This window comes from Cotesia typhae, unplaced genomic scaffold (genome assembly GCF_013202065.1).
Source record: "Cotesia typhae breed Kobodo isofemale line unplaced genomic scaffold, CoteBio_Ctyphae contig_5, whole genome shotgun sequence".
Lineage (NCBI taxonomy): Eukaryota > Metazoa > Arthropoda > Insecta > Hymenoptera > Braconidae > Cotesia > Cotesia typhae.
The window spans coordinates 2,025,344-2,052,052 of NW_027423757.1; the positions used below are offsets into that span (position 1 = coordinate 2,025,344).

Below are 26,709 nucleotides of genomic sequence, written 5' to 3' on the forward strand. Positions count from 1 at the left end.
GATTTATAAACTTCTATGCATGCTATTATTTTTTGAAGCTTCTATTGAAACTTTTGATATATTTTGTCTATGTGTAATTCTCCATAAATAATTCTTTTCTATTTATTATTTCCCTTTTTCCTAATACACAGGTCATTTGAACTTTACTGAAATGTTTAGAGGATTGAAAAAAAAAAATACTAACTACCTCTAAAATTCTGAAAGTGTCTACATGGATAAAAAAAATAGGTGCTCCAAAGATGCAGTCCTAAGGGAGCAACATGATAAAATCCTGTTGCAGCAACAGGATTTTCCCTGTGGGAGCTACAACATAAAATTAAAATTTTTAAATAACGTTTAGTTTTAGCTACTTTACTCGGTATACAATTGGGAATGAATTAGGAGTAAATTTTCATTTCTACTACTCAGAGTACCAGTTTATTTAGCTTAGTTTATGTGGTTTACATAGTGTTAAATTAAATTAATTTTTGGTATACATTTCACCATTCAAGTTTTTTTTATTTTTTTGTTATAATTTTTTCAATAAAAAAAATTTTTTCAATTTTTAAATGTCGGTTAACTTAATTTTCATGTTATTTAAAATTTTTAATTTTATCTTGTAGCTCCCATAAGAAAAATCCTGTTTCTGCCCCAAGAATATCCTGTTGTTACATGAAAATTAATTTAGCAGATAGTTGATAATTTTAAGAATTTTTGTAACAAATAAATTATATGACAAAAATAAATTTATAAAAAAAATTGACCTTTAGAAATTTAAAAAAACTACAAATGCAATTTTTTAAAAATAATTTTTTGGAACAAATTTATTTGTTAAAAAAAAATTAAAAAATTGTCAAGTGACAGCTAACTTTAATGTCATGATTTTATCTTATTGATAAGTTAATTTAATTTATTCATTGTATTAATTTTATTTGAAACTGCCGTTTTAACTCCTCGCCATTTTAATACAAACGCAACACTGCTCTCTTATTTCGAAGGGCTATTGGTATACATGTAGTTCGTGTTCCTCACGTATAGTTTGAATGTCGTCACTGTCGGTTAGTGTCGGCCATTTCAATTGGCGCCATCTTACAACCAGCCAAATAAACTATTTACTTTTTTGTTTTTTTGTGCACTAACTTTTTTGGATATTAAAAGTCGTAGGTGGTTCTACAAATACTTCTTAAGATCAATGTTTATAACGACATAGCAGCAGCTGCTTGCTACGAAAATTGGGCTCGGCTGTATTGGTGGTGGTTCTGTATACTTTTCTTTCTTGTCTGGTCTTTGGTCTTGCCCTCTTGGCCCAAAGTAGAGATAGAAATTCTTGATGGTGGTTAGGCTCATATAAATTATTATTTAATATATTTATTACATTAGTTGAAAACCAAGGCTTGATTGTAAAATGGCTGTTGCTGCTAGAGCACTTTCTAAATTGACAGGTGAGTAAATCATATTTATTAATATTTATTTTATTTAATTTAATAAATAAAAACTAATTAAAATTTTACAATTGATACTTTGCCCCGGTGATCTTGTGCAAGTCCTTCAAGTTTGCTCAGTTGCCAATTGATATGCACATTTTTTTTTATTTTATTTATTAATCTATCTGTATCCATGTGTCTGTATATGTGTATATACATTTTTTCATGATTAATTTGATTCAACTGGCAGTTATCATTTAAGCTATATATAGACCAATGAAGATTTCCGTACTTGTACAAAAATCTAATTATTATGTAAGAAAGGACACTGTCATTAAAAAAATATTTTTGTAGTAATTGAGAAATTAATATTAATTAACTACATTAATCAATTGACATTTAAAAAAACAATTTTCACTTATAGTTTTTTAAATTCGCATTTGAATCGTTGATGATGTAATTTTTATTTACTTGATGTTTTTTTTTTCTCTATACGTCATCTATGTCATCAATCTATTTGCTTTGTGTTCCTATTCGGGATCCTATTTGAGATGTTCATGACCTCGTTCACTAAATACTCAAGTACAACATTTCCACGGTCCTCACCTTGAAATGATAATAAACATTTTAACCTTAATTCTTTATTTAATTTTATTTTTTAAATAATAAAAGTATTTTTTTTTTTTTAACAAATTTATTGTAAGAAAATTAATAATTATTTTTCTTTACATTCAGTAAGAAGATCAAGCAGTCTCTTGGCTTCACAAGTGAGATTCAATTATACAGAGACGAGAAAAAATTTGAAAATTGATTCTAATACTAAAGTAATATGCCAAGGGTTTACTGGTAAACAAGGAACATTTCATTGTCAACAAGCCATAGATTATGGAACTAAAGTTGTTGGTGGTGTTAGCCCAAAAAAAGCTGGCACTGAACATTTGGGCAAGCCAGTATTTAAGACAGTTAAAGAGGTAATGGTTCTTCTTAAATTTTTATACCTATGCAAAAGTAGTTGCTAAATAATGTGTAATTAAAATCATTCTTATTTTTACTAAAGGCAAAGGAAGCTACTGGAGCCACAGCTTCTGTAATTTATGTTCCACCTCCAGCAGCTGCTGCTGCTATTATGGAAGCACTTGATGCTGAGATGCCCTTAATTGTATGTATTACTGAAGGTATTCCTCAACACGATATGGTTAAAGTTAAACGGCGGTTATTAGAACAAAATAAATCACGTTTGATTGGGCCAAATTGTCCTGGAATCATTGCACCAGAACAAGTAAGCAGTTTTCATTCACTCAAACACTTTTTTTTTTTTTTTTTTTTTAAATAATTGGTGAATATTATTTAGCATATATTGCATATTGTTTTAGTGTAAAATTGGAATCATGCCGGGCCATATTCATCAAAAAGGAAAAATCGGTATTGTTTCAAGATCAGGAACTTTAACTTACGAAGCTGTGAACCAAACGACACTTACTGGTCTCGGGCAATCACTTTGCGTTGGTATTGGAGGTGATCCATTCAACGGCACTGACTTTATTGACTGCTTGGAAGTATTCATCAATGATCCTGCTACTTCTGGAATTATTATGATCGGAGAAATTGGAGGCAGTGCTGAAGAATCAGCTGCTGAATACCTTATTCAGCATAACAGTGTTAGTTGATTTATTTATTTTTTTATTTATTTATTTTCTAGCATACAGGTCTATAGAGATGCAAGAGCATCTGTACATAGAGCTAGATATTAGATAAATTATCCTATATTATACAGAATATTTAAAAATATATATAAAAAATACGAAATGCATAAATAGTTTGAGAAAATACTGATATTGCATAAATTTCTTGTACTATTACAATGACAGATTCTTGATCTAATCTTTTATCTTATAGTTCAGCGTTTTTTTTTTTTTTTTTTACTATAATTAAATGTCTTAAAATTATTAAGTAGAAGCTTAAAATATTTTTTAGAAAAACAATATTTTTTTTATAATATTTACCGTATTAATTCAATTGTATTATTATGAAAAAAAGATTTTAAATAGTAGTTGCTATTATTTTACAGGGCCCAAATGCTAAACCTGTGGTATCGTTTATTGCTGGAGTTACCGCACCACCTGGACGTAGAATGGGTCACGCTGGAGCTATTATTTCAGGAGGCAAAGGAGGGGCTCAAGACAAAATAGACGCACTTGAAAAGGTAAAATATGCGCTCATTATTTAATGAAATAATGATGAAGATTATTTTCGCAATACTGTAATTTAAAATCTTTTATCATTTTCAGGCTGGCGTTATTGTAACGAGAAGTCCCGCTCAAATGGGTCGTGAATTATTAAAAGAAATGACACGTCTTGGCCTTCACTCACCCTAATGAATCAAGACTTGTTTGTAAAATATTGTAGTCCTACTTGTCCTAATATCCTTCAAATCAATTAATTAATAACTAATTCTCTTTATCATTCTGGAGAAAAATAAAAAAATATGTTACTAATAAAAGGACGAATGTTGACGCAATTCTGAAGTTTAAAATAAATAGATTCAATATGTAAAAATATTTTGAAAGTATATATCAAATTGATGTGTAAGCAAACGCTATCCATATTATATTATTAAAATAACATTAATGTTAATAAAAATAATATATTAATAATTAATAATAAAAATTGTACAGTGTTCATGATCCTTGCAGGATTATATTGTATTGAAAGTAATTCAATTGTGTAGTTTCACACTTCTTATTGACGAAATGCGAAACTTTGTTTAAGCTATAACAAAACAATAGAAAAAATAACTCAACAATTGTTATTTAATGTCGCGATTTACTCATAAAAAACATCATGTTTCTATATAATGTTATTAAATCACAATGCGCTTAATGTAATTAATGTTGAAAATAAAAAAAAAAAATTAATCAAAAAATTAGTTTCAAGCTGAGTAAACAATAGTTACTCAAAACCTATGATATAATCAATGATCTCAGCTATTTTTAGGCTTTTATCATCTACAAATCGTTTCAGCCGTAATAAATTCATTGATTTACAGACTTCCAATAATGTAGCACAAGTACATTGAAACAAATATTGGTCTTGGCTCAATTGTTCAGCAAGTTCTGATTGATGGTTGTCCATGAGTAAATCATTAGTGACTACGATAAGTGGTTTCTTTGCTCCCAACGCTTCTAAACAGCTACCAGCACCAGCATGGCTAATTATTAAATCGGCGAATCTCATGTATTCATTGATCGACGGTTTCAATGTGAACGTCTCAATATATTCAAAACCACATCTGGGAGTACAATCTGGAGTTAAATTTGTATTACCAATTTGTAAAATTAATCTACGATATCTTCTTCTACTCAATTCCTGGAATTATAATTAATGAATCAATTAAAGATATTAAAGCTAAAATGTATACAATTTTTTTTGTATTTTTTTAATGGTTCACATAATCAACATTAAAAATGACACTGAAGTTGACAGATAAAAAATTTTTTTAGATATTTATTGCAATTAAATTATTATCACAAAATTAAATTAAAAAGTTTCACATGTAAAAATGAATAAAAATTACAAGTGAAAATTTTTAGAAGCATTTAAAAAAATTTTTTTAACAAATAAATTTGTTCCAAAAAATTATTTATAAAAAATTGCATTTGTAGTTTTTATAAATTTTTTTTTGCCACAATTTATTTGCTACAAAAATTCTTAAAATTATCAACTATCTGCTAAGTTAATTTTCATTTTTTTTATTGTAATTGATTTATTAAAAAAATTTTTTTAATTAACAGCTGACTGTTAACTTCAGTATTATAATTAAAAATGAATAGATAAATAATTTTTACCAATAAAACTTCATCTTCTAAAACAGTTTCTATTAATTTATCAAACTTTGTTGTTCCAACAGTGACAAAAATAGTCATCGGATTAACTTCCATTTTTCAAATAATTAAGATTAGATTAAGATAATATTTTTTAAGGGAAAATTTTAATATTATCAACTCGAAGATATCGATGTCATCCTGCAATAAAAATTGTCGTTGTCAATTGTGTCTCTTATCAAGTAAAATAAAGTAAACACGTGAAAACTTGAGTTAAACGTGGAACGTGGGGGAGGTAGTTGATAAATTAGGCACCCTCTTTTCCTTTTACCTCTTCAAAACAATTAATTAAAAGTAGGTAACAATTTTCTTTTATTGGCAACAATGATAGCTGATTCATCTTTCAATTTTAATAAGTTTGCTACTCTGCTGCGTGCGCTCAACGAATTTCCTGCTTTACTACGCAGACACGGCTTGTTACCTTGCCCCTGCTCCTGCTCGTCTCACGTCTCATGTAAGTCTGTGCTTCGTACTGACGAATATGTCCATACTCTACGACAATTTATTGTGAAAAAAGTTACAATTATAATTTTATATTTGAAACTTTGTATTATTGTTAAATGAACATATCTTACACTACTTCAGTGGCACGTAATTTTATTGTGGAATAAAGTATTTAAATTAATACTTATTATAAGTTTTATCAATCAACATTTGTCCAAGAAACGTATAACTATCGACTTGAGTGATAATGGCCGATGCTGATGGAAAAAAATTGACCGAGTTGCGGGTCATAGATCTTAAAACAGAATTAGAGCGACGTGGTCTAGATAAAACTGGCAATAAAGCCGCACTTCTAGATCGTTTATCAAAGGTACTTTAAGTAATATTTCATTCATAAATTTACTCAGTACCGTAGTATGTATAATGTTATTTACAGCATGTACAAAATAAAAATTGCCCAGGCGTCGCGTGTTCGTCGCCATTTTTGACTGCACTGATCTCTATGATAAATTATTTTTTTTTTACATGTATTGTATAGAAACAATATTTGAATAATTCAATAACTACCTAGTCATTGTTAAATCAATTAAAAAAACTTACCATTGTGACATTTTTCAACTTCTCATGATAACAATATGAAACTGAAGTTAGCAGACGTCTAAAAATTTTTTATTTTTTTTTTTTATTAATTAAATTCCAACTAAAAACATATTTATAAAAAATCACACATATTTTTTCAAGTTTTTTACATATAACAATTTTTTTCTTTATTTTTTAAGCGAAATTTTTTCAAAAAAAAATTTCTAAAAATTTTGAAATGTCGGCTAACTTTCATTTTCATATAAGAATTGTATTTTTGTTGATAACACTCTTAAAAATCGATGACACTGAAGTTAACAGACGTCGGAAAATTTTTGATTTTTTTTATTAATTAAATTACGACTAAAAAGACATTTCTAAAAAATTACACTTATAGTTTTTCAAGTTCTTTACAGGTGAAATTTTTTTAAATTGTTTAATTGAAATTTTTTCAATAAAAAATTTTGAAATGTCAGCTAACTTCATTTTCATAAAAATCGATATAGACAATTAAAAGTTAATTAAATATATTTTTACAATAATAATTTATTTATCGCCGATGGTTTTTGTGTTGTAGGCAATTATCGATGAAGGCGAAGATCCAGACGAGTATCTAATCGTTCCATCTGGTGGATCAAATAAAATTAGCCCACGAAAAAATAGTGGTAATTAATATTACTATTACTTTTATAACTAAACATTAAATTTTCAGTACCCTAAATTGTTTTTGATACTTATTAATAAAAATTTAGAAGTTACAGGTGTTGTAGCTCAAGAAGAACTAGTAGAAAATCATAAAGAACCACCTGTAAATAAAGAAGTAGAAATTATAACGCCCAAAGAAGAACCACAATCGGAGACTGAAGAAGAAAGTAAATCCATGGAAGAGGTAAATTATTTTTTCAGCGAATTATTGAAACAAGAATATTTTTTGGAAATTAATTAATTACTGTTTTCTTCGTTTGTAATTTTAGGAAATGGAACAGAAAGAACAAGTAACTGTGAAAGAAGAACCGGCAAAAGAAGAACCTGAAGAAGAAGAAGAAACGGAGAAGATGGAAACGGAACCAGTGAATGATGAAGCTTCTAAAGAGGTGAATGGTAAGAAAATTCCTGAATCAACACCAGTTCAAGACTCACCGACACCGACACCGACATCAACACCTGCACCTAAACATATTATTGAAGAAAATTCCGCAGCTGCAGTTGAAGCTAATGGTATTGATACTGAGGATTCGATTAATTTGACCATCGGGGAAGACGAGGAAAATCTCCTTGTCGAGGAGGTATATTTTGTTATAACATAAATTATCTACTAGCAAAAATAATGACATTAAATTTAGCTGTCACTTCACAATTTTTAAAATTTTTTTGACAAATAAAGTATAGTAAAAAAAAATTATTAAAAAAATGAATTTATAGAAATTTTAATAAATTAAAAATGCAATTTTTTAGAATTTCTTTTTCAGAACAAATTTTTTTGTTAAAGAAATTAAAAAAATTGTCAAGTGACAGCTAACTTAAATGTCATCAAAAATAGTAACTAATTTTCAAAGTTTCCTATTAAATATTTTTATGATTTAATGTTTCAGACGGAGACTCACGTTAAGCAGAAAGGTAAGTTTTTATAATAAAACATTTATAATAATTAAAAATTAACGAAATTCCCTGAATATTAAGAAAGTAATGTATTGTATGTAGTAATGCTTGTTTTTTAATATTATGATAATGATAATCGTGTTGCGTGAGTAATACAGGCGTAATAATTTCATCAAGAATTTAAGGAAACAAAAAAATAAGTTAATAAAATCAGTATCGTCGACGCGTAAAGAGTTCATCTCATCAGCAGAGACGAAATCGATAATTTTCAAACCTATCATATGCCGTCAACCCATCCCGGACTTGGAATAGGAATTCCAAGTGTTTCATCTCTATTTGTTGATGCTGGGTACTCAATGTCATCACGGATACAGGGTCAGTGGAGGCTTGCAGTCGGGACGTCCTACCGGTATCATGGTTTTCATTCCGAAGATGGGCTAATCCTGTTACTTTTTCCTCGGCTAGACAGGACACGGATATTCAACCCAGTCCTCGCCTTATTACATTGCGGTTCTTCTTGTCTCTTGACAAAACTTAGGAGATTATTTTTTGTTAAGTTATAGTTTAAACTAGAAAACAATTTGACATGACCATACATTAAATTAATTAAAAATACCTGCCGCCATAGAGCAACGTTGGACCATTTGGGCTAATCTCGAGTCGTTAACCTCATTTTTAACGAAGATAATCATCCTCATCGCGATCAACATCGGCTGGGGTTTTTGAGATTACTACTTGCGTTACGTCATTTGATCCGTATTTATGTATATAATTTTATTGCAAATACACACCGAAGTATTTGCAGACGTAGATTTTTGGCCGTTCGAGTATACATCTCAATCAACTTTTTTCCGCTCTCTACGCTGCATTTCCCTTAAAAGTTTCTCTTCTTTCGCTCCCGAAAAATAAAATATAAATTTATTATTCAAATATGTTTAAAAAAAATCCGTCAAGCGCTTTAATTCCCTAACACAGGCTTTTCAGTCGTACGAGATAATATTATCTCCAACGAGAAATTCAAGTCACTTTTCAGGGAATTCAGTAAATAAATAAATAAATAAAATATCTCACACAAAAATCATGACATTGGAGGAGGAGAAGTGTATTACTTCTGCCTGTTCCTGAGTTGGACGGACCACTGTACTCTGGCTTGATTGTTCCTGCAGATGGCGGAGCGAAGAAGAGAATTGAAGAAAACAACAAGAAAGGAGAATCCAAAGGGAGCAGCAGAGCGGAAGGTGGCACCGGGAACAAGGATGGCATCTCATCATCAAGTGCTAACTCAGGGATCAAGAGCAAGCAGGATGGTGGCGATGGAGGCAAGAGGTTGGTCTCACATTGCTAAAAACAAAATCAAAAAAAAATATATCTATATATATAATATATATAAAATAACAAATCAGCGGTTCACGTTGGTCCACGGTGACGCGATAAAACCGTCACGTTACCCGGCGGAACTGAACATTTATTTAAAAAAAAAATATATATATATATTCTTATATATATTTAAATTACGATGCGCTTAAGTTGGATATATCATCTCACCTGGATGTGTAATACAGTCTACGACGGCGCTTTCCTACTTTCCCAAGATTTATTCAACAGTTTATAAAGCAAGATATATATTTATAATATATGTCAGTTTGTTTTACCTTATCCCTATTCTTTTGCTATTGACAATATTTTATAAATATATTTTGTTCGTTAATCGTGGATAATTAGAAAAAACAAAAACAGCGCTATAATTTTAACTCTGGCAAGTATGTTAAGATATAGTTCAAATTATCTAGCAAACTTTAGTGTCACATATCAGTTGATAAATCACTGACAGTTAACGAGCTTCGTGTGTAATTCTCTTAAAATATTAACCTGGCACACTTAACGCCCACATCAAACATCCATCATCATATATCCATGGTCAGAGGATTCCAATGAAGAAATTTTTTTCACTTTGTGTTTGTGCACATAGCACAAAATTCATTTAGTAATTTTTTATATTATTTTTATTACTTTTTTTCATTCTACATATCAAGAAATTCATGGTGAAATCGACATCGATGTCAAGAAGTAGTTGATTGATGAGCCAGTGACAACAACAATGTGCCACACACTAAGAACACAATTCAATTATAATAATAATTGATAATCATTAATAGTAAAAAGTATTAGCAAAAAGAGTGCTAGTTGAATTTGTCATCTTAACATAGTTAACAGAGATATATATTAAGCCTGTGTAGATTTTATATCATTTTATTTTTTCTTGCTCTAAATTACATTAGTTACGAAAAATTAAAAAAAAAAACAAAACCACCCTACAGTACAGCTACAATTAAATAACATAGAATTGTTTACAGTGGTGAATCTGGTACCAAAGGGCAGAAAAGAGATGACAAGGGTAAGTTTAAATATCACAAGAGTTGTAAAGCTGAAACCAAAAAAAAAAAAAATGAAGAGCGTTAATTATTTGAAACAAATGATTTTTTTGGTCTTGTAGACAAGAAAATAACGCCAGGAAATACGGCTAATGCAAGTAGCCGCAATCTCTGGGTCTCGGGATTATCATCGACAACACGTGCTACAGATCTTAAACAGATATTTTCCAAATATGGAAAGGTAATTGGCGCGAAAGTTGTTACTAATGCAAGAACACCTGGTACAAGATGTTATGGTTATGTAACCATGTCAACAAGTGAAGATGCCGCTAAATGTATTCAACATCTTCATCGTACTGAACTTCATGGTCGTGTTATATCTGTAGAAAAGGTATTACCACAATGATGAAAATGAAGTATCATTGATCTTTTAATCATCAATTTTATTAGGGTGTTTTAAATTAATATTATTATTCATTAGGCTAAAGGTGATACACAACAGAGTCACATGCGTAAACGTGAATCCAATAACGGGAAGATTGAAAAAAAAGATGAAAAAGATACTAAGGGTAAGGATGTTCATACTGATCCTTCTTCAGCCGAGAAAAAAGAAAAGGATAACAAAAAAGAAGACGATAAAATTAATGATGGTGAGTTAATATATTCCGATTATGTGATTGATTAAAAGATCTTAATCATAAGTATGATAAAAGGAAGTAAACCTTGCCATCATCATTTATTCTTAAAAATTTCACAGCCAAAAAAACCGACGAAAAAGTACACAGTACAGACGATAAAAAGTCAGATTCATCTGAAAAGAAAGATGATAAGGATGCTGATGCACGTTCAACTAAATCTACAAGCAAGAAACCAGAAAGTGAACGAGGAAAGCGTGATGATAAACGTGGTGGACGTGCTTATGATCATCATCGCTCCCACTCACGATCTCGTAGTCGAGAACGTAGGAGACGCGATGACGTATTGACATTCGCGAAAATAAGGGTTAGATATATTGTATTTTTATTTGTTTTCAATTATTAGGGAAACAAATTTCTTGTAAAATTATTATTATTATTATTATTATTATTTTTTTTTTTTTTTTTTTAAATTATTATTTCATTAATTTATCTAGGAGGAACGAGAAAGACAAAGATTACGTGAGCGAGAGCGTCTCGTTAGAGAAGAAGAACGTAGACGCAGAGAAGAAATGGATCGTCAACGTGAAATCGAACGCCGTCAAAGAGAAGAAGCTGCACGATTGGAACGTGAACGTGAAAAACTTCGACGTGAACGTGAAAGAATAGAACAAGAAAAGGCTGAGTTGTTACGCCTTGAACGTGAACGACAAAAGCTCGAAAGAGAAAAACTTGAACGCGAACGTTTAGAGTTAAAGAGACAGCAAATGCGCTTAGAAGAAAGTAGTAGACGTGTACCACCACCCCCGACTATTAAACGTAGTTCTACAGATCGTCGGGATATCCGTGATCTGTACGTTGAACCTGATAGAAAACGTCTCGCTACTGAGCATTCTCGTCGACACAGTCCTGATAGGGTACCAGATAGACGAACAGAAATAATGGAACGTGTTTCTGAACGACGAATGGAAACATCACCTCCTGGTAGATACGAATCAAGCAGGTAATTTTATTAAAATTATTTTTTAATTTTTTTCCAACATTTTTGTTATTTTTATTTGAAAAAAATTTTTTGTTTTATTATTAATTGTATTTGACGCACTACTGATTATTAGAGCAACTAAGGATATGGCTATGAAGAAAGATTTTAAACGTTCCAGTGAATTTACATCACGTAGCAGTCGCCCGGAAACTTTTACTGATGTATCCAGAGGTAGAGAGGTCATTGTCCGTCGTGAATCATTACCAACTCAGCCATCAGCTATTGATCCGAGACAAGTTAAAGAGAGGTTTGTAATAAAATGATAAATGATTTATAATAGATTTTGTTTTTTATAAAATAATAATTCATCTAAATAAATAGCAGCAGGTATGACCGACAATCTTCATACGGTCGCAGTGAGCGAGATGTTAGGCGTTCAGAACCAGAGTCCCATCGGAGTTCTCGTGAAGCTCATGCTGGACGATATAGCGAGAGTAACAAACCTCCTGGATCAAGTGCACCTGGACGTTAGTATATTTAAATTATTTAAACATCAAGTTTTTTATTATTGATGATTTTTTGTATTATTATTATTATTATTATTATTTTTTTTTTTTAAATAGGCGATAACCGTTATGCTGAAAGCGGACGAACGCCAAGTGGTTGGCATTCAGGACCCCCTTCAACGAAGTCGTTTAACTCTTTACCAAGCAGTGGTCAAAGAGGTGGAGATCCTCGTGATCAGCCGATATCTTGGAGTAATCGCACATCCGACAATGTAAGTAGATGGAGTAATTCAAGCAGCATGGCGAATGCTCTTCGACATCCTGGCCCTCCAATGGGTTATCAATCAAGTCAACTTCAATCACTTGGGTTGTCAGCGCCAGGTACTACGCCCTCGTATGATCGATTTGATCCATATAAATCAACTCTTGCTAATATGAGAAAGTATTAACAATAAGATAAATCATCTAAAAATATAAATTCAAGTGGTATGAATATCATCGATTTTTAGCTATAAATACTGATAATAAAAATAACAAAAATAAGGAAAAAAAAATTAATCTATTCAGTTGTTATAATTATTTCATGATTTAGTCCTGACATGGTCATTAGCATCGCAGTTTTTGACAACTTCCGATGCACCGAACGTGATAAACGTTCTACAGTGCAAATTTATGTATAGTAAATAGTCAGTACATAAACAATCTTGATATGTTTCTTATATGTAAAAAAGTAATTTATGTATATTTGTTTTATAATAATACAAGTTATAGATACTTGGATCGTGTTTAATCAAACACTAAATTTTTACAGTTATTAATTAATGAAGCTTAGTTTTTAGTAAAATCGCAACTATCAATTCATGTACGTAAACTTTCTTAAATTCAAATTAGATATTATTAATTGAAAATATATATAATTGATTAGAAAATAATCTAAGAACATTCAATTTGCACGTTTATTGGAATCCACATGATTTATTAAAATGATCTTTTTTCTAAAATAATAGAAACCAAATTTTAGGTAATCGCAATCTCCATTTATATAATCTTTGTGAATTGTTATAATATAAAATTAAATGATGAAACACTAAATTGTAGTAAATGAAAAAAAAAAAAAAATAAGTTAAGTTAATATAATAGATTTTAACGATGTTTATATTTATAAACCGTTAATGCTACATCTTAAAATTAAAAATTATTAATAAAACAAAATATCAATCAATAAATTTTATTTATTTATTTAAAATAAATTATAACTTACTAGTCAAGTATAAGTAATTTATTATTTTAATGGGTATTAGATAAGATTTACGAAAAAAACAGTAAGCCAAAGCAAGAGCATCAGTGACAAATGATTTTGTCACTTTCTTTGATCTTGGGAAAACAAAGTAATCGGGCGGAACCCGGACGTATTGGACCCGCAAGAGAGTGGGGAAAGAAACCACTTTCCCTTGGAGGTGAGAAGAGTGTTAGGGATGGCGCCTTCGCGAAGGAAAGGAGAGAGTAACTTGTGGATGAGAAGTATGTCGAGGTCTTTTCACGGACAGTCGTGTTGTAGTTGAGACTGTCTTGCAACTATAAGTGCGAGCAGTCGATCGGGATCTACATATCCATGATTTTTTGCACCACGACATTATTTTTATCGTGTCCTTAACATTTATATTTAATAGATTTATTTTTATGTAATTTCAAGTGCAGGATCAAGTTGTGCTTCGAATGCTTGTGATTACACCATGCAATTAAATGTGACAATGTCTTCATGGATATTAGGTAAGTACCGGAACAAACGAGTTATGTGATGATAATGATGATGTTCACGATGACATTAAAGTGATATATATATATATATATATATATATATATATATATATATATATATATATATACTTATATACATTATACACATATATGTCTGTCGTATGAATCAGTTTACTTGACCACGTGCAAGTGCATGTCTTCTTCCCTATGTTTTGTTCTCACGCGTTACACTTTATTTTCTTCTGCAACTAGTGTTTTTCTATGAATCTCGTGCGTGTTCATCAAAGTGTATAAACTCGTCTGCGAGTCGACTTGTAATAATAATTATTATATGTATACTATTATTACACTGTTTTAAATGTGTAATTAAATATCTTCAAATGTATACTTCACTCGTAGTACTTTTTATTCAAAAATAACTTTTTTTTAATCTATTAACTTCAATCCTCTTAATTGTAAGCATTGTTTTTATAATGTATTCTTGATTGCTTGATTACTATATTTACTTTTTTTCTCCGAAGAGATTTTTATCTAAACCCATAGTAATCTGTTGTAACATATCTGGGTTACGCGGTTCAGTAACGACTTGAATATAAATATTTTTTTCTATATTAATTTTTTTTTTTTTAGTGAGAAGCTAAAGAACAGAGAAGAAATCCGCGTTTCGTTCCGGCCATCAAGTATCTCTTTCTTTTCTCTCGAACGCATCAGCCAATTCAATGATTTGCCCATAATGTTTTCGCACGCGCCACAAAAGCCATACTAAATTATATCTCTTCCTTTAATTGACTAGAATGCCTTTATGAGATTGTTATTCAGGTCATAATACAACAAATCACCTTTCTCAAAAATTCATAGCTTAAACTCAGTATTTTTTCTTCTTTATCCGAAATTTTTTTACTAGCTTGGATTGATTTATTTATGCATGTAACATAGTAATAATGATATGATAAAAGAAGAAAAAAATAAAGATTAATAAAGACAACAAAAATAACAGCAAAAAAATAAGTTGTACAATTTATCGCTACTTTCTCCTACGTCCATTCGTATTGTCGTCTTCATTCCTATTTTTATAATCAGTAACAAATTATTTTTATACATATAAATAATGTAAAAAAATATTTTCTTTAATACATTTCAAGGTTATTTAATCCACGTGTTTTGTTTATTTTTTTTTTTTAACTTGACAATGAACTTGAGAGAAAAAAATAATCTTAATAATTAGTAATTGTTTTTGTTTTTTATTTTTTTTTATCTACATCTCTGAATTGTAAGTTTATAAGATGATTTTTCGGCTTCTGGGCTTTTTTTTTTCTTCTTTGGAAGATGAATGGTCATATAAACAGTATGTATTACAAATGATTCGGCTAGACGGTGAATCACGTTATAGTTAATGTGATGGAAGAAAGGCATACTTTCTCGTCCAACAACTTTCACCGTCGATGAAGCCGCGCGTAGCTCTGCTGATGAGAATTGAAAAACCCAGTCTCAGATGTTTAAATAACAAAACATGTCATTTGTACATCGTTTTTTTTTCTGCAAACATCAAATATGATAATACTAATGCTTACTTCTATAGATTGAACAACAAAGCTGTCTATTTTATTTTCAAAAAGTTCAACATCCTCTTCTAATTAGTTGTATTCATTATTCAAAAGAGATATTTTGTCGTCATGAATTTCTGTAATATCTTTAATTACAAATTACAAATGAAAAACAAAAAATAAATAATGTTACTGATGTTTGGTTTTTATCAGTGACTGTAATTTCAGTTGTCCCAGTTTTGTGATGACTGTGTTGGTGATAAAAGACGGTAGATAAGATTGGAATAATATTTGAAAATTGGAAAGCCCGGATCTTTGTATAAATTTATTATGTCATGGCTTTCTTGTGCAATAAGGGATTTCCAGTATCTCAAAATTCCAAACACGTCATCTTTCTTATTTTAACTGACGAAGTAATTTACATATGTATTATTAGAATTATGCTTACTATTTTAGTATTTAATTAAAAATTTTTATGTTACAGGATTGTTTGTAATTATTATAAATTTTATATCGACAAAATCTTTTGAGTATCCAGTATATAATTCACGTAAGTTAATTGTTAAAAATAAAATACTAAAACTTTTTGATTTTTATTGATTCTAAATTTGAGAGACATTGATAATTTTTCAAAATTTTATGACAAATAAATTGTAACAATAATTAAATTAGAAAAAAAATTATGACATTAAAGTTAGCAGTCACTAGAGAATTTTTAAATTTTATTTAACAAAAAAATTAGTTCCAAAAGTGATTTTTAAAAAATTGGATTTTTAATTTTTTAAAATTTCTCAATGTCAATTTTTTTTCCTAATTTTTTTTTGCCATAATTTATTTGTTAAAAAAAATTATTAAATATCTGCTAAATTTATTTTCATAAAAAAATTCCACTTGTTAAAAATGAAAATGAAGTTAACCGACACTTCAAAAGTTTTAGAAATTTTTTATTGAAAAAATTTCAATTAAAAAAAATTTTTTTAAAAATTTCAATTAAATATTTAAAAAAAAAACCTTCACCTATAAAAAACTTGAAAAACTATAGGAAAGAAGTAACGTTTGTGACCACTGTACCGTTTATGGCCATTTATTGTCCAAATAAACGATAGAAATGAATTTGTATTAATAAACCAGTACAAATTCAATTTGTTTTAATATAAATTTTTTAAAACTCAACAAAAATATGGTTCTAATATTATAATTTTTTATAAATGAATTCAAATGATAACTGGCAAAAAACGGTCCTTTTATCCTAATAGTAATTTTTTAGAAATATCTTTTTAGTTGTAATTTAATTAATAAAAAAAAATTAAAAATTTTCAGACATCTGTTAACTTAAGATTTGATATTATTTGAAAATTGTATAAAATAAACCAAAAAATATTAATTGTTAATGACAAAGTAGGACATAACAACAAATTGTTATTTGAATTTTGTAAATGAGCTAAGACATCATTTTTAGTTATCTTCTCAGTTGAATCAAAATCTAAATTTACACATAATAAATTGAAAATAATGTTTATCGTTATTTGTACTGTATATTATTAAATATGTAATATTGTATTTGCCATTCGGACATTATAGCCTTGGCATAATAATCTATCTAACTTCAGTGTCATTTGTTAAAATTGTAAAAAAAGATGAGTGAAATTTTTTGAAAATAATTTTTTAGAATGAATTTATTTTTGAAATGAAATCCAAATATAACAAAATGTCTAATGATTTTTAAATACAGTTAGTTCATCAAAATATAAAAATTAATTAAATAAAATATTAAAAATCTTCTTTTTCACTAGGATATGGATACCGAGCTCAACAATCTCCAGCAATGCCAGCTATTAGGCGTTGGACCGAAACCTGGAGTGATGGACCACGCCGTAGTTCTTTGTATCGCCGAGACACGCAAGGAATACCTCCGCGTGTGCAGTATACAAAATTAGTCAGAGAACAAGAACCAAAGTCAGATCCTCTTGTAACAATCAGCGAAACTTTGGGAGCTCTTAATACTGTTGGAAATTTTATTGTTAACATGACTCGTGGTGTTGATAATTCAGACAATCCATCGAAAGAATTACCATCTGCTATTTACACTATTTCTAAAAATATTTTAGGTCGAAATGTAACAGACAGTATAGTACCGTTGGTACGTGGAGTTACTCTACCTCTTCGTCCTTCCAGTTCTTCTTCTCCTTCTTCATCAGCATCATCATCATTGACATTGTCGTCGTTGTCATCAACAGAAAAACCCGGAGATGACAATAAGAATAGTGAAAATGTTGTAATTAGAGACAAAGAATCAGCGTCATCATCATCATCATCGTGTACAACTGCTGAGGGTGGCCCAGGTAAATGTCAGGATCTCAGTAATTGCCCTCATCTTCTTTTGAATCTCACAAAACTACGCCAGTCATTATGCTTCAAAAGTCTCTTTGTGCCTGGTGTTTGTTGTCCGTTTGACAGAAATGATTTGACGTCAACTATTTTAAGGTATCAATAATTATAACATTAAATAAATGTTGGAAGGAATGTTCATTCACTTCCACATTCGATTACTTTCTAATACAATTAATGTAAAATCAAGTTAAAAAAAAATAATAATAATAACAATATTTAAAATTTTTAGTTTTTATTGGCTGTTCAGTCTAATACAACAATTTCTTCTCTAATTTTTCTCTGAAGTTGACAGATATTAAAAATTTTTTTAGAATTTTATAGCAATTTAAATATTATAAAAAAAAATATTATTAAAAAGTTTTACGTATGAAAATTAATAAAAATTACAAGTCAAAATTTTTAGAAACATTTTTTTGTTGTAATTGATTTGTTAAAAAAAATTTTTAAAATTGACAGCTGACCGCTAATTTCAGTATGATTATATTTCCCTCTAGGCATAAACAATTTATCGTCAATTCATATCCTAATTTGTCATTAAAAATAAATTTGACTGAAAAAATAATTCGGACGTTCCAGACCGGAGGGAAATACAGGCTAACAATATTACGATAAATTAGAGAAAAAATTGTTGTATTATACTGGACAGCCAATAAAAACTAAAAATATAAAGTATTATAAAACCAGTCTTTAGAAAAAATAATAATAATAATAATAAATAATGTTGTTTTGCAGTCCTGTGACAAGTTCACCAACTAGTGAAAGTGGACGACCACCGAGACCCCCTTATCGTCCATCAAAGCCAGTGACACCAAGGCCTATTCCACTATTTCCAATATCACAACCATCTCCATCATCTTCAACTTCTAGTCCTAATACAATCTTAAAACCATTACCCGATTTATCAAGCAACAGTTCTTCAAATAACATTGAAACAGTAGATACAATTGAAAATAATTTCATTCAAGATGACGAAGGTAAATATTTAAAAATAATTTAAACATAATTATACATGTTACGATAATTAGTTTGAAAATTATTTTATAAAAAGAATGTGGAGTAAGGAATTCGGGAAAGTATCGTGTTGTTGGTGGCGAAGAGGCTTTACCAGGTCGTTGGCCCTGGATGGCCGCAATATTTCTTCATGGTTCTCGACGAACTGAATTCTGGTGCGGTGGTTCTCTCATCGGACCAAAACATATTCTTACGGCAGCTCATTGCACCCGAGATCAACGACAGCGACCGTGAGTAATGGGCATAAACGGTTATATTATTATCTTGGTATACTTAATCATTAAAACCATCAACAAAAATAATGATAACATGCAACCATAATAATAACAACAACAACAACAACAACAGATACAAGCATGTATTTTATTATTATGATTAAACTGTCAATAATTGTATTCCAGTTTTGCAGCTCGACAATTTACGGTACGTCTTGGTGACATTGACCTTGAACGAGACGACGAGCCGTCCTCGCCCGAGACTTACACAGTCAAGGCCGTACATGCACACAACAAATTCTCACGAGTTGGATTCTACAATGATATTGCTATTCTTGAGCTCACCAGGCCTGTGAGAAAATCTCCTTACGTCATACCAATTTGTCTGCCTCAGGGTCGGTACCAGAGTGAAACATTTCAGGGCGCAAGACCAACAGTCGTTGGCTGGGGCACCACATATTATGGTATTATTTTTATTATTATACTTTCATACATTCCTTTTCTTCTTTCTCTTTTCTTACGCTGCTATATAATTCAATGTTTCTTTATTTCTTCTTCTTCTTAATTATATTATTATTATTATTATTATTATTATTATTATTGGGTCTACGACAGAAAGTTACAATTTATTTAATGCAATAAAGTTGTTTGTTTGGTTATCATGTCCTTTCTCTTTATGATGAACTTTCTTTCTCTTATTGCCAAGTTAAAAATGTTATGGGCTTTGAATGCGATGATGAAATAAAATAATACAAGTAAAGAAACACTCACCAAAAACATTTGGTAATTTTCCGCAGGTGGAAAGGAGAGCACAGTTCAACGTCAGGCTGTTTTGCCAGTTTGGAGGAACGAGGACTGTAATGATGTTTACTTTCAACCAATAACTGGAACCTTCCTTTGTGCTGGATATAGTCAAGGAGGGAAAGATGCGTGTCAGGGTGATTCTGGGGGACCATTGATGCTACGAGCTGAGGGTAAATGGATGCAAATTGGCATTGTTTCATTCGGTAATAAATGTGGCGAACCTGGTTATCCTGGTGTTTATACACGAGTCACTGAGTATATCGATTGGGTTAAAGATAACGTTTAACTTAATTTTTATTTATTATTACCCATCTAATTGAAACATTCCACCAATTGTCATTGGTGTAATTCAGGGATCCCCAACGGTTTTAATACGATAATACACATACCATACTTAGTATTTTTAAAATATTAACCGTGATTTGTACATATATATTTTTTATTTTCAATACTGTGCTTTTATTTTTTTAATGTGCTTAATCATCAATATGATAGACATCATATGTTTGTTTTATAATTATATGTAAGTTATTTAATGTACATTAAAGTAATTGTTATAAAGTAGAATTTGATAATTAAAAAAAAATACGACATTGAAAATTAACGTATTGATATATTTATTTACAATATATTTAAGTTTAATATTTAAATCTTGATTAGATGTTAACTTTGGTATTGGCAATGATATTGGAGTACATATAACTTTGGTTTTTATAAATTATAACAATAATAATAATTATTTATGTATTTCATGACTTACCTTTGGGATTTTCTCTTAAATCCAGTAATGCTTTTTTAACTAATGCTTCTAAATTTTCTGGTAAATCAAGAGGTAATGTTGGCGTTGAGGTAGAATCTCCTGCATGAGAAGGTGATGATTCATCACAAGAAGCATCACTATTTATTTGCAAGCTATTATCTTCTTTGTCAATATGGTTTAATGAATCTTTATCATTATAATCTAAATTCTCTTCTATTTCTTCAAGATTATCAACATTCGCACTTACATATCCTTCTAATAATTTTGACGTAGGCGATGGATATGTACTGTCAAGTTCACATATTCTTGCAGCTAAAATTCTAAAAAAAAGATAAACCATTAATTTGAATGAAAAAAAAACAGAAAAAATCGTTCTTTAATAAATGTATCCATTATTTTAAGTATTAATTTACTTGTTAGCTTTTTTTTGATGAACCAATGCCAGCGTTTTATCATTTAAAGCCTCTAATAATGCTGAACACAAACTACGTAAATCTGATAAGGCAGCAGCGGATTTTTGCGGTGGTATATTAATACCTTGTTGCAACAACTGTTCGACTGAAAATTATACATGTTTAACCGCAATTATAAATTATTTATAATTATTAAATGTATTGTAAGTTAAACAATTTATATAAGAACCTTGTTTATGAGTCATGATTGTACCAACAGTCCCATTTCCACCTAATTTTATTGTACCTTTTACTCGTTTATTATCAAGCATTCCCTAAAAAATTTATTTTAAAATAATATACTATGATTAAAAATAATTTATCATGTGTAATAAATTGTTTTTATTAATATTTCAGAAATTACCTTGTATTTTAAAAGAGATTGTCGAGTAAGTTCTTTCTCTGCTAGCAATTGTTGCAGTCTATCTTGTAAGTATCTATTTTCATTAATTAGGCTATCTACATCCAAAGGCTGTGAAGCTTTTAAAGCTTTAGATAATTCAAAGTTTAATCTATGTGATTTACACTTAAATGCATCTCGTTCTGTCTCCAATTCATGTTTTTCATCGAGTAAATTTTTCAAATCATTTTTCAGCTGTGTACACTGTAAAAATATTTTAACATTATTTACAAGTGGTTAAATTTTTTTCTAGTTAAAAATTTTCATCTTTTAATCATTTTAGTACTTTAACATTTAATTTTTCAAGTTGCTCAATCATTTCTTCTTTTTCGTGAATAGCAGGAGCTAATTGTGAGTTACTTGGCTCTAAATTTGAGTGATTACTACTTGTCCTTAAAACTTTGATGTCTCCCTGGGCATCTCTCAATTTTTGTCGTAGTGTTTCAACTTGTAATCTTAAACATTTGTTCTGTTCTCGTATTTCCGCCAAGAGATCCATCGTACGAAAGTCCTCATCCATGTCATATTTTCTATATAATTAAAACAAGTGCTCATTAGATAAATTATATAAACATATATATTTTTTATGACATTTAATTTAGCTGTGACTTGACAATTTTTTAATCTTCTTTAAGAAAAAAATTTGTTATAAAAAATTGCATTTTTAATTTATTAAAATTCCTACAAGTTCATTTTTGATCATTTTTTTTTTTACCATAATTTATTTATTAAAGAAAATTAAAAAAGTTGTGAAGTGACAGCTAAATTTAAATGAAAATTAACTTCGCAAATAGTTGATAATTTAAAAAATTTTTGTAACAAGTAAACTATGGCAAAAAAAATTTATAAAAATAATTGACATTTAGACATTTAAAGAAATTACAAATGCAATTTTTTAAAAATAGTTTTTTGGACCAAATTTATTTGTTAAAAAGAATTAAAAAATTGTCAAATGACAGCTAACTTTAATGTCATATATTTTTTTTCTATCCATTTAATAATAAATTCACTTTAGATCCCTAGTGGTATCAGTTTGTTTTTTAAAATTCCAAAACCGCTCCTGAATCTGCTCAGCCATTAACTTAAATTGATCTCGTTGGATTCTACATTGATCCAATTCTTGAGTTAACACCATAAGTGCCTCTGACTTTAATTGTAACTTTTTTCTTAACATAGCGACCTAAAAAAAATTTTATAAGAGTATTAAGATAATCATTCAAGGTAAACAAAAATCATAATCGTATTAAACCTACTTCGTCATAATTGATTTCATAGTTTTTGCACGACTGGGAACTATCAATTGAATTCGCCATACTTATAACTATAAATTATTTTTTTTCTTTCATTTATTTATCTTGAATAATTAACTAATAATTATATTTACACTTGGGAATAATTAATAACTCATCTGTCATTTGTCATTTTTCCTTGGTTATGTTTGTATGATTTTGTGCACAAATGGATAAAGATGGCGTTAGTTAAAATTTCAAAAAGGTGAAACTGAAATAAATAAAAATAAAAATAAATATTTTTCCAATATTTTTAGAGTTTTTAAAATCAGGTAATGTAAAAATAATTCATTAGTTTTAATTATAATTAATTAAACTTATAACTCAAATTATAATTATAGGGTATACACATATTAAAATAATGTAATTGAAGTTGTATTGACTAGCAAAATGACGTCATAAAATGAAATAGCGTCCTACCAATCGTGTTTGCCAACGGTATTTGATTTCGCTCAGGAAGGAGTCGTGTTTGGTCTGTCCTCGTGAACAACGAACAACGGTTTTTCTCTCTCAACCGGCTATTTACTCATTTTATTTACCAATAAATTTTATAACTTTTTGTATTAAATTACAAAATATTCGTGATAATGACATCAACAGGAACATTCCAAGGAATGAGTGACGGCCGTAAATCCAGCAAGTAAGTTTCTTCCTTTGTATATTAAATTAATATATTTTTAATTTGACATGAGAAAGCCATTAAGTTTTAACTTCCTATTTTTGTTAAAATTCGCTTGTCATTTTTTTATATTCTTTTAATATTTTATATTTAATTAAATAATTTATCAAAATTACTCCAAAAAAATTCCAAAGATTTGCAAAAGATTTATTATAATAAAAATAGTACTTCAAAATAACCTGAAAATGTTTGCAGAATTCAATGCATTCAGTTTAAAATAAATATTTATTGTTACGTATAAATTTTCTTGTAATTTAACTAACTCTAAAATAATTGCGAAAAATTTTTTATGCTCTTTTGTTTGAGACAAAGCGAATCCTTAATATAGCTAAGAAGTTCCGCTTCTCGAATTGCTTATTTTTCATGTCGTACATTCAGCTCAAACCGGATATAACCAGGTAGATCTTGTACGCCTTCTCTATACCTATCAGGATTTTGCACTTTCATGGTCTTCTCAATGTTGTATTTAATTTTAAATCCTTTAAAATTAATATTTATTGCAACTCGTTAACTATTTTTTTTAACTGTCTGAAAACATACATTCTGTAATTTATGATAAATTCAATTGGTCATAAGTTATCATGTTGTTGCTTGGACGCAAAATAATTAATAACCGCATACAAGTAAATTTATTTTTTTGTTAATTGTCTAAGTTATATTTAATTCTGCGAATTGAGAGGGCGTTGTCCCCAAACCTTCATCAACTTTTTTGTTTCACCACCTTTTACACTCTGTTTTTTTTTTTTTTTTTTTTTCGCAACAAATTTTATTTTATTGTATCATAGACAATGACTTTCCGGTTTATTATCAATGTCATTTTTTTTTTCTAAAATGGAATTTCCGGCTTTGAAAAAAAAAAAAAAACATTTCAAGTATAAAATTCTATATAGATTATTTCATGATCAAATGAATGATATGTACGGACATAAAATCATGAATGAACTAAACTTAAATCTGAATGATTCACTAAGTACACTCGATGATACAATCGTACTCATTGATATTGACTGATAATTCTCATTAATTCTTTATAATCACAGCGCAGTAGAATAATTTCTTTGTTATCTGTAGTATTTAATCTCATTATAAGAGAGTATTATCATAAATTTGCGTAAAAACTAAATTAGTCAATTGAACAGGTGCATTGAAAAAATAAAAAAATAAAAAAGAAAGCGTAAAAACTGCGAATATTTTTTTTTGTGTGACGATGAGTCATTGGGGACTTTGTCCACGCCCGTTGCAGCTGTTCTGATTGCTCAGTAATAATCGGTTTTAACTCAATTCTTGCTAATCTCCCGTGGTTACTTTGTTCGAATAAATTTAGCAGCATTAGTTGAAAAAAATGTATGGACTATCAACAATTTTATAGAAAGCAAATAAATCATTACAGCATAGAATTTTATAAGAAGTGAAATACCATCTGTTGATCTTTAATATTTCTTCATTGCAAAGGATTTTTCCTTTTCAATTAACTACTTGTACGTGACTCAATCAACTTAACATTCCTTTTAATTAAAATAATAAAATAATGCTGAGATGAATGAACTTGCATAGTGATAACTATTTTAGGCAATGCACTTGGCCTTCCGCCATTCTACCCGCTTAAAGTTTAACCTTCACGGTGAATAATAATAATAATAATAAGTATTATATCATATCATATCATATATTATGTACTTATAGTAGTCTAATATATGTACTTATAATAATGTGTAATATAAGGAATAACATGAGTAGTAGATGGTCAAGTCAGGGAAACAAAAACGTTTCAGTTGGACGTTATTATATGAAGGGATAAGTTAGCCATGGAGGGTGACAGTCATCCCCATTATATTCCCTGATGTTTTTACATGTTTTCACGGTAGCGGGCTACAAATCAATAGAGTTGTCGCGACCACGGTCGCGACAGACTGTCGTGTTTTACAAATAAGTGCCGACAGACCAGTCATATCATACCTTGTATACCTTATACTATCTCAGGTTTATACTATGTACATAGTAAATTGAAAACTGTATTATCATGTTATGTTGGATTGCTTTTACTTTGAAAGTTTGTTGGATTCTCATTGTGATTCGCGTGAAAACCGACAGATTGCGCGAGGCGTTTCAAATCAATTACAACACACTTTTATTAATTCACTCTCTATGTCAGTAGAGTTGCTGAGCATTTTTCAAAAATGGGAGACAATAAACCCCTGAAGTTAAATTTCGAATTGAGTATTTCTAAAAAATCATACAAAAACTACTTTTTGTAAAACACTGAATCATTCTAAAAATAAAAGCAATATATTTAATTATTCATTCAAGAAATGCGAAAAAACTTACATTTTTCAATGTAAAATTTAATTATAATTAATTCCGTAAAATATTTCATTTTTATTCATTGATTTTTATTAGACCTCACAAAAAAACAAAATTTTTCTTTTAACTATAAATATTTCTTAGTTTTTACACGCTCACTTTATAGTTTGTTAATAGATATTGAATATTTATTTACATTTACTTAGAATTAATTTACGAGTATTTCAATTATAGATAAAATATTTCGAACAACTTATCGTACATACATCATAAACATAAATTATTACTTATTACTGATACGTTATTTATCTATATTGATTTGCATGAATGGTTTTTAGTTCAGTTATGTGTGAAATTATATTGCTCTACTGTATCTATATTACTTAGTAAACAGGCTTGAATAAAAATTTGAGTATACTGTATAATAGATAGATCCATCACTTTTTTTCACTACAAAAGTAAAACATTTAATGCATTGAATAAACCTGATTTCCAGTATTAGTTATTATTCTTATCACCATTTATTGACTATTAAACTGTAGAAAATAAATTATATATTCCCATAAAGTGTGAAATTTAAAAATAACTATTTGCTGTTTTTTTAATTTTTTTATTTAAATTAAATTAATTGATAGTAGATAACTAACTATTTTCTAGCAACAAAACAGCTCCATCTCAAATAATAAACCTCTACTTCCGGGATA

The 26,709-nt window shown here is 29.1% G+C and overlaps 6 protein-coding genes across 9 annotated transcripts in view; 4 read left to right on the top strand and 2 right to left on the bottom strand.

The window, feature by feature from the left end:
* The first annotated feature begins 1,194 nt into the window (after nucleotides 1-1,194).
* On the top strand, nucleotides 1,195-3,961 carry Scsalpha1 (Succinyl-coenzyme A synthetase alpha subunit 1). Its single transcript, XM_074249246.1, has 6 exons — nucleotides 1,195-1,421; nucleotides 2,139-2,374; nucleotides 2,461-2,682; nucleotides 2,777-3,061; nucleotides 3,472-3,606; nucleotides 3,692-3,961. The coding sequence occupies exons 1-6, from the start codon at nucleotides 1,385-1,387 to the stop codon at nucleotides 3,776-3,778; spliced, it is 1,002 nt and encodes a 333-aa protein (XP_074105347.1). The 5' UTR covers nucleotides 1,195-1,384; the 3' UTR covers nucleotides 3,779-3,961.
* A 109-nt stretch (nucleotides 3,962-4,070) lies between these two features.
* Nucleotides 4,071-5,694, bottom strand: Alg13 (Alg13 UDP-N-acetylglucosaminyltransferase subunit). The gene is made up of 3 exons (XM_074249247.1): nucleotides 5,556-5,694; nucleotides 5,249-5,425; nucleotides 4,071-4,769 (listed from the first exon to the last, which is right to left on the bottom strand). The coding sequence occupies exons 2-3, from the start codon at nucleotides 5,339-5,341 to the stop codon at nucleotides 4,353-4,355; spliced, it is 510 nt and encodes a 169-aa protein (XP_074105348.1). The 5' UTR covers nucleotides 5,342-5,425; nucleotides 5,556-5,694; the 3' UTR covers nucleotides 4,071-4,352.
* A 79-nt stretch (nucleotides 5,695-5,773) lies between these two features.
* Nucleotides 5,774-12,959, top strand: LOC141531420 (uncharacterized). 4 transcript variants are annotated; one of them, XM_074249243.1, is made up of 14 exons: nucleotides 5,774-6,098; nucleotides 6,885-6,972; nucleotides 7,060-7,196; nucleotides 7,282-7,593; nucleotides 7,900-7,924; nucleotides 9,073-9,232; nucleotides 10,261-10,301; nucleotides 10,401-10,669; nucleotides 10,760-10,928; nucleotides 11,036-11,280; nucleotides 11,411-11,916; nucleotides 12,029-12,202; nucleotides 12,280-12,422; nucleotides 12,519-12,959. In XM_074249243.1, the coding sequence occupies exons 1-14, from the start codon at nucleotides 5,976-5,978 to the stop codon at nucleotides 12,848-12,850; spliced, it is 2,724 nt and encodes a 907-aa protein (XP_074105344.1). In that variant the 5' UTR covers nucleotides 5,774-5,975; the 3' UTR covers nucleotides 12,851-12,959. The 4 variants fall into 4 exon arrangements, with proteins under 4 accessions (XP_074105344.1, XP_074105345.1, XP_074105343.1 ...); XM_074249244.1 differs by having other exon boundaries at nucleotides 12,074-12,202; nucleotides 12,277-12,422; XM_074249242.1 differs by having other exon boundaries at nucleotides 5,775-6,098; nucleotides 7,063-7,196; nucleotides 12,277-12,422.
* Nucleotides 12,960-13,797: 838 nt separating this feature from the next.
* LOC141531342 (uncharacterized) lies at nucleotides 13,798-20,607 on the top strand. The gene is made up of 7 exons (XM_074249089.1): nucleotides 13,798-14,171; nucleotides 16,188-16,253; nucleotides 17,497-18,187; nucleotides 18,827-19,068; nucleotides 19,143-19,335; nucleotides 19,507-19,784; nucleotides 20,118-20,607. Exons 1-7 carry the CDS (start codon nucleotides 14,135-14,137, stop codon nucleotides 20,408-20,410), a joined length of 1,800 nt encoding a protein of 599 aa, XP_074105190.1. The 5' UTR covers nucleotides 13,798-14,134; the 3' UTR covers nucleotides 20,411-20,607.
* Nucleotides 20,608-20,717: 110 nt separating this feature from the next.
* LOC141531343 (coiled-coil domain-containing protein 149-like) lies at nucleotides 20,718-23,257 on the bottom strand. Its single transcript, XM_074249090.1, has 7 exons — nucleotides 22,990-23,257; nucleotides 22,747-22,916; nucleotides 22,023-22,266; nucleotides 21,701-21,940; nucleotides 21,527-21,611; nucleotides 21,298-21,442; nucleotides 20,718-21,204 (listed from the first exon to the last, which is right to left on the bottom strand). Exons 1-7 carry the CDS (start codon nucleotides 23,047-23,049, stop codon nucleotides 20,874-20,876), a joined length of 1,275 nt encoding a protein of 424 aa, XP_074105191.1. The 5' UTR covers nucleotides 23,050-23,257; the 3' UTR covers nucleotides 20,718-20,873.
* Nucleotides 23,258-23,384: 127 nt separating this feature from the next.
* Jupiter (microtubule-associated protein Jupiter) overlaps nucleotides 23,385-26,709 on the top strand; it is a 44,382-nt gene continuing 41,057 nt past the window's right edge. The window contains exon 1 of the mRNA XM_074249095.1: nucleotides 23,385-23,665. Coding sequence (XP_074105196.1) covers nucleotides 23,613-23,665 — 53 coding nt within the window. The 5' untranslated portion in view covers nucleotides 23,385-23,612. The remainder of the gene's footprint in view (nucleotides 23,666-26,709) is intronic.

Excerpts from the sequence above, each read along its gene's own strand:
- Scsalpha1 (XM_074249246.1), top strand. The coding sequence starts at position 1,385 with ATGGCTGTTGCTGCTAGAGCACTTTCTAAATTGACAG. Across the intron at positions 1,422-2,138 it reads AGCACTTTCTAAATTGACAG|TAAGAAGATCAAGCAGTCTC; the intron begins GTGAGTAAATCA and ends CTTTACATTCAG. Across the intron at positions 3,607-3,691 it reads AAATAGACGCACTTGAAAAG|GCTGGCGTTATTGTAACGAG; the intron begins GTAAAATATGCG and ends TATCATTTTCAG.
- Alg13 (XM_074249247.1), bottom strand. The coding sequence starts at position 5,341 with ATGGAAGTTAATCCGATGACTATTTTTGTCACTGTTGGAACAACAAAG. Across the intron at positions 4,770-5,248 it reads TAGAAGATGAAGTTTTATTG|GAATTGAGTAGAAGAAGATA; the intron begins GTAAAAATTATT and ends TTATAATTCCAG.
- LOC141531420 (XM_074249241.1), top strand. The coding sequence starts at position 5,976 with ATGGCCGATGCTGATGGAAAAAAATTGACCGAGTTGCGGGTCATAGAT. Across the intron at positions 7,197-7,281 it reads AAAGTAAATCCATGGAAGAG|GAAATGGAACAGAAAGAACA; the intron begins GTAAATTATTTT and ends TTGTAATTTTAG. Across the intron at positions 9,233-10,260 it reads GGTGGCGATGGAGGCAAGAG|TGGTGAATCTGGTACCAAAG; the intron begins GTTGGTCTCACA and ends AATTGTTTACAG.
- LOC141531342 (XM_074249089.1), top strand. The coding sequence starts at position 14,135 with ATGCAATTAAATGTGACAATGTCTTCATGGATATTAG. Across the intron at positions 19,069-19,142 it reads TTTCATTCAAGATGACGAAG|AATGTGGAGTAAGGAATTCG; the intron begins GTAAATATTTAA and ends TTTTATAAAAAG. Across the intron at positions 19,785-20,117 it reads CTGGGGCACCACATATTATG|GTGGAAAGGAGAGCACAGTT; the intron begins GTATTATTTTTA and ends AATTTTCCGCAG.
- LOC141531343 (XM_074249090.1), bottom strand. The coding sequence starts at position 23,049 with ATGGCGAATTCAATTGATAGTTCCCAGTCGTGCAAAAACTATGAAATC. Across the intron at positions 22,917-22,989 it reads ATGAAATCAATTATGACGAA|GTCGCTATGTTAAGAAAAAA; the intron begins GTAGGTTTAATA and ends AATTTTTTTTAG. Across the intron at positions 21,205-21,297 it reads CATCAAAAAAAAGCTAACAA|AATTTTAGCTGCAAGAATAT; the intron begins GTAAATTAATAC and ends TCTTTTTTTTAG.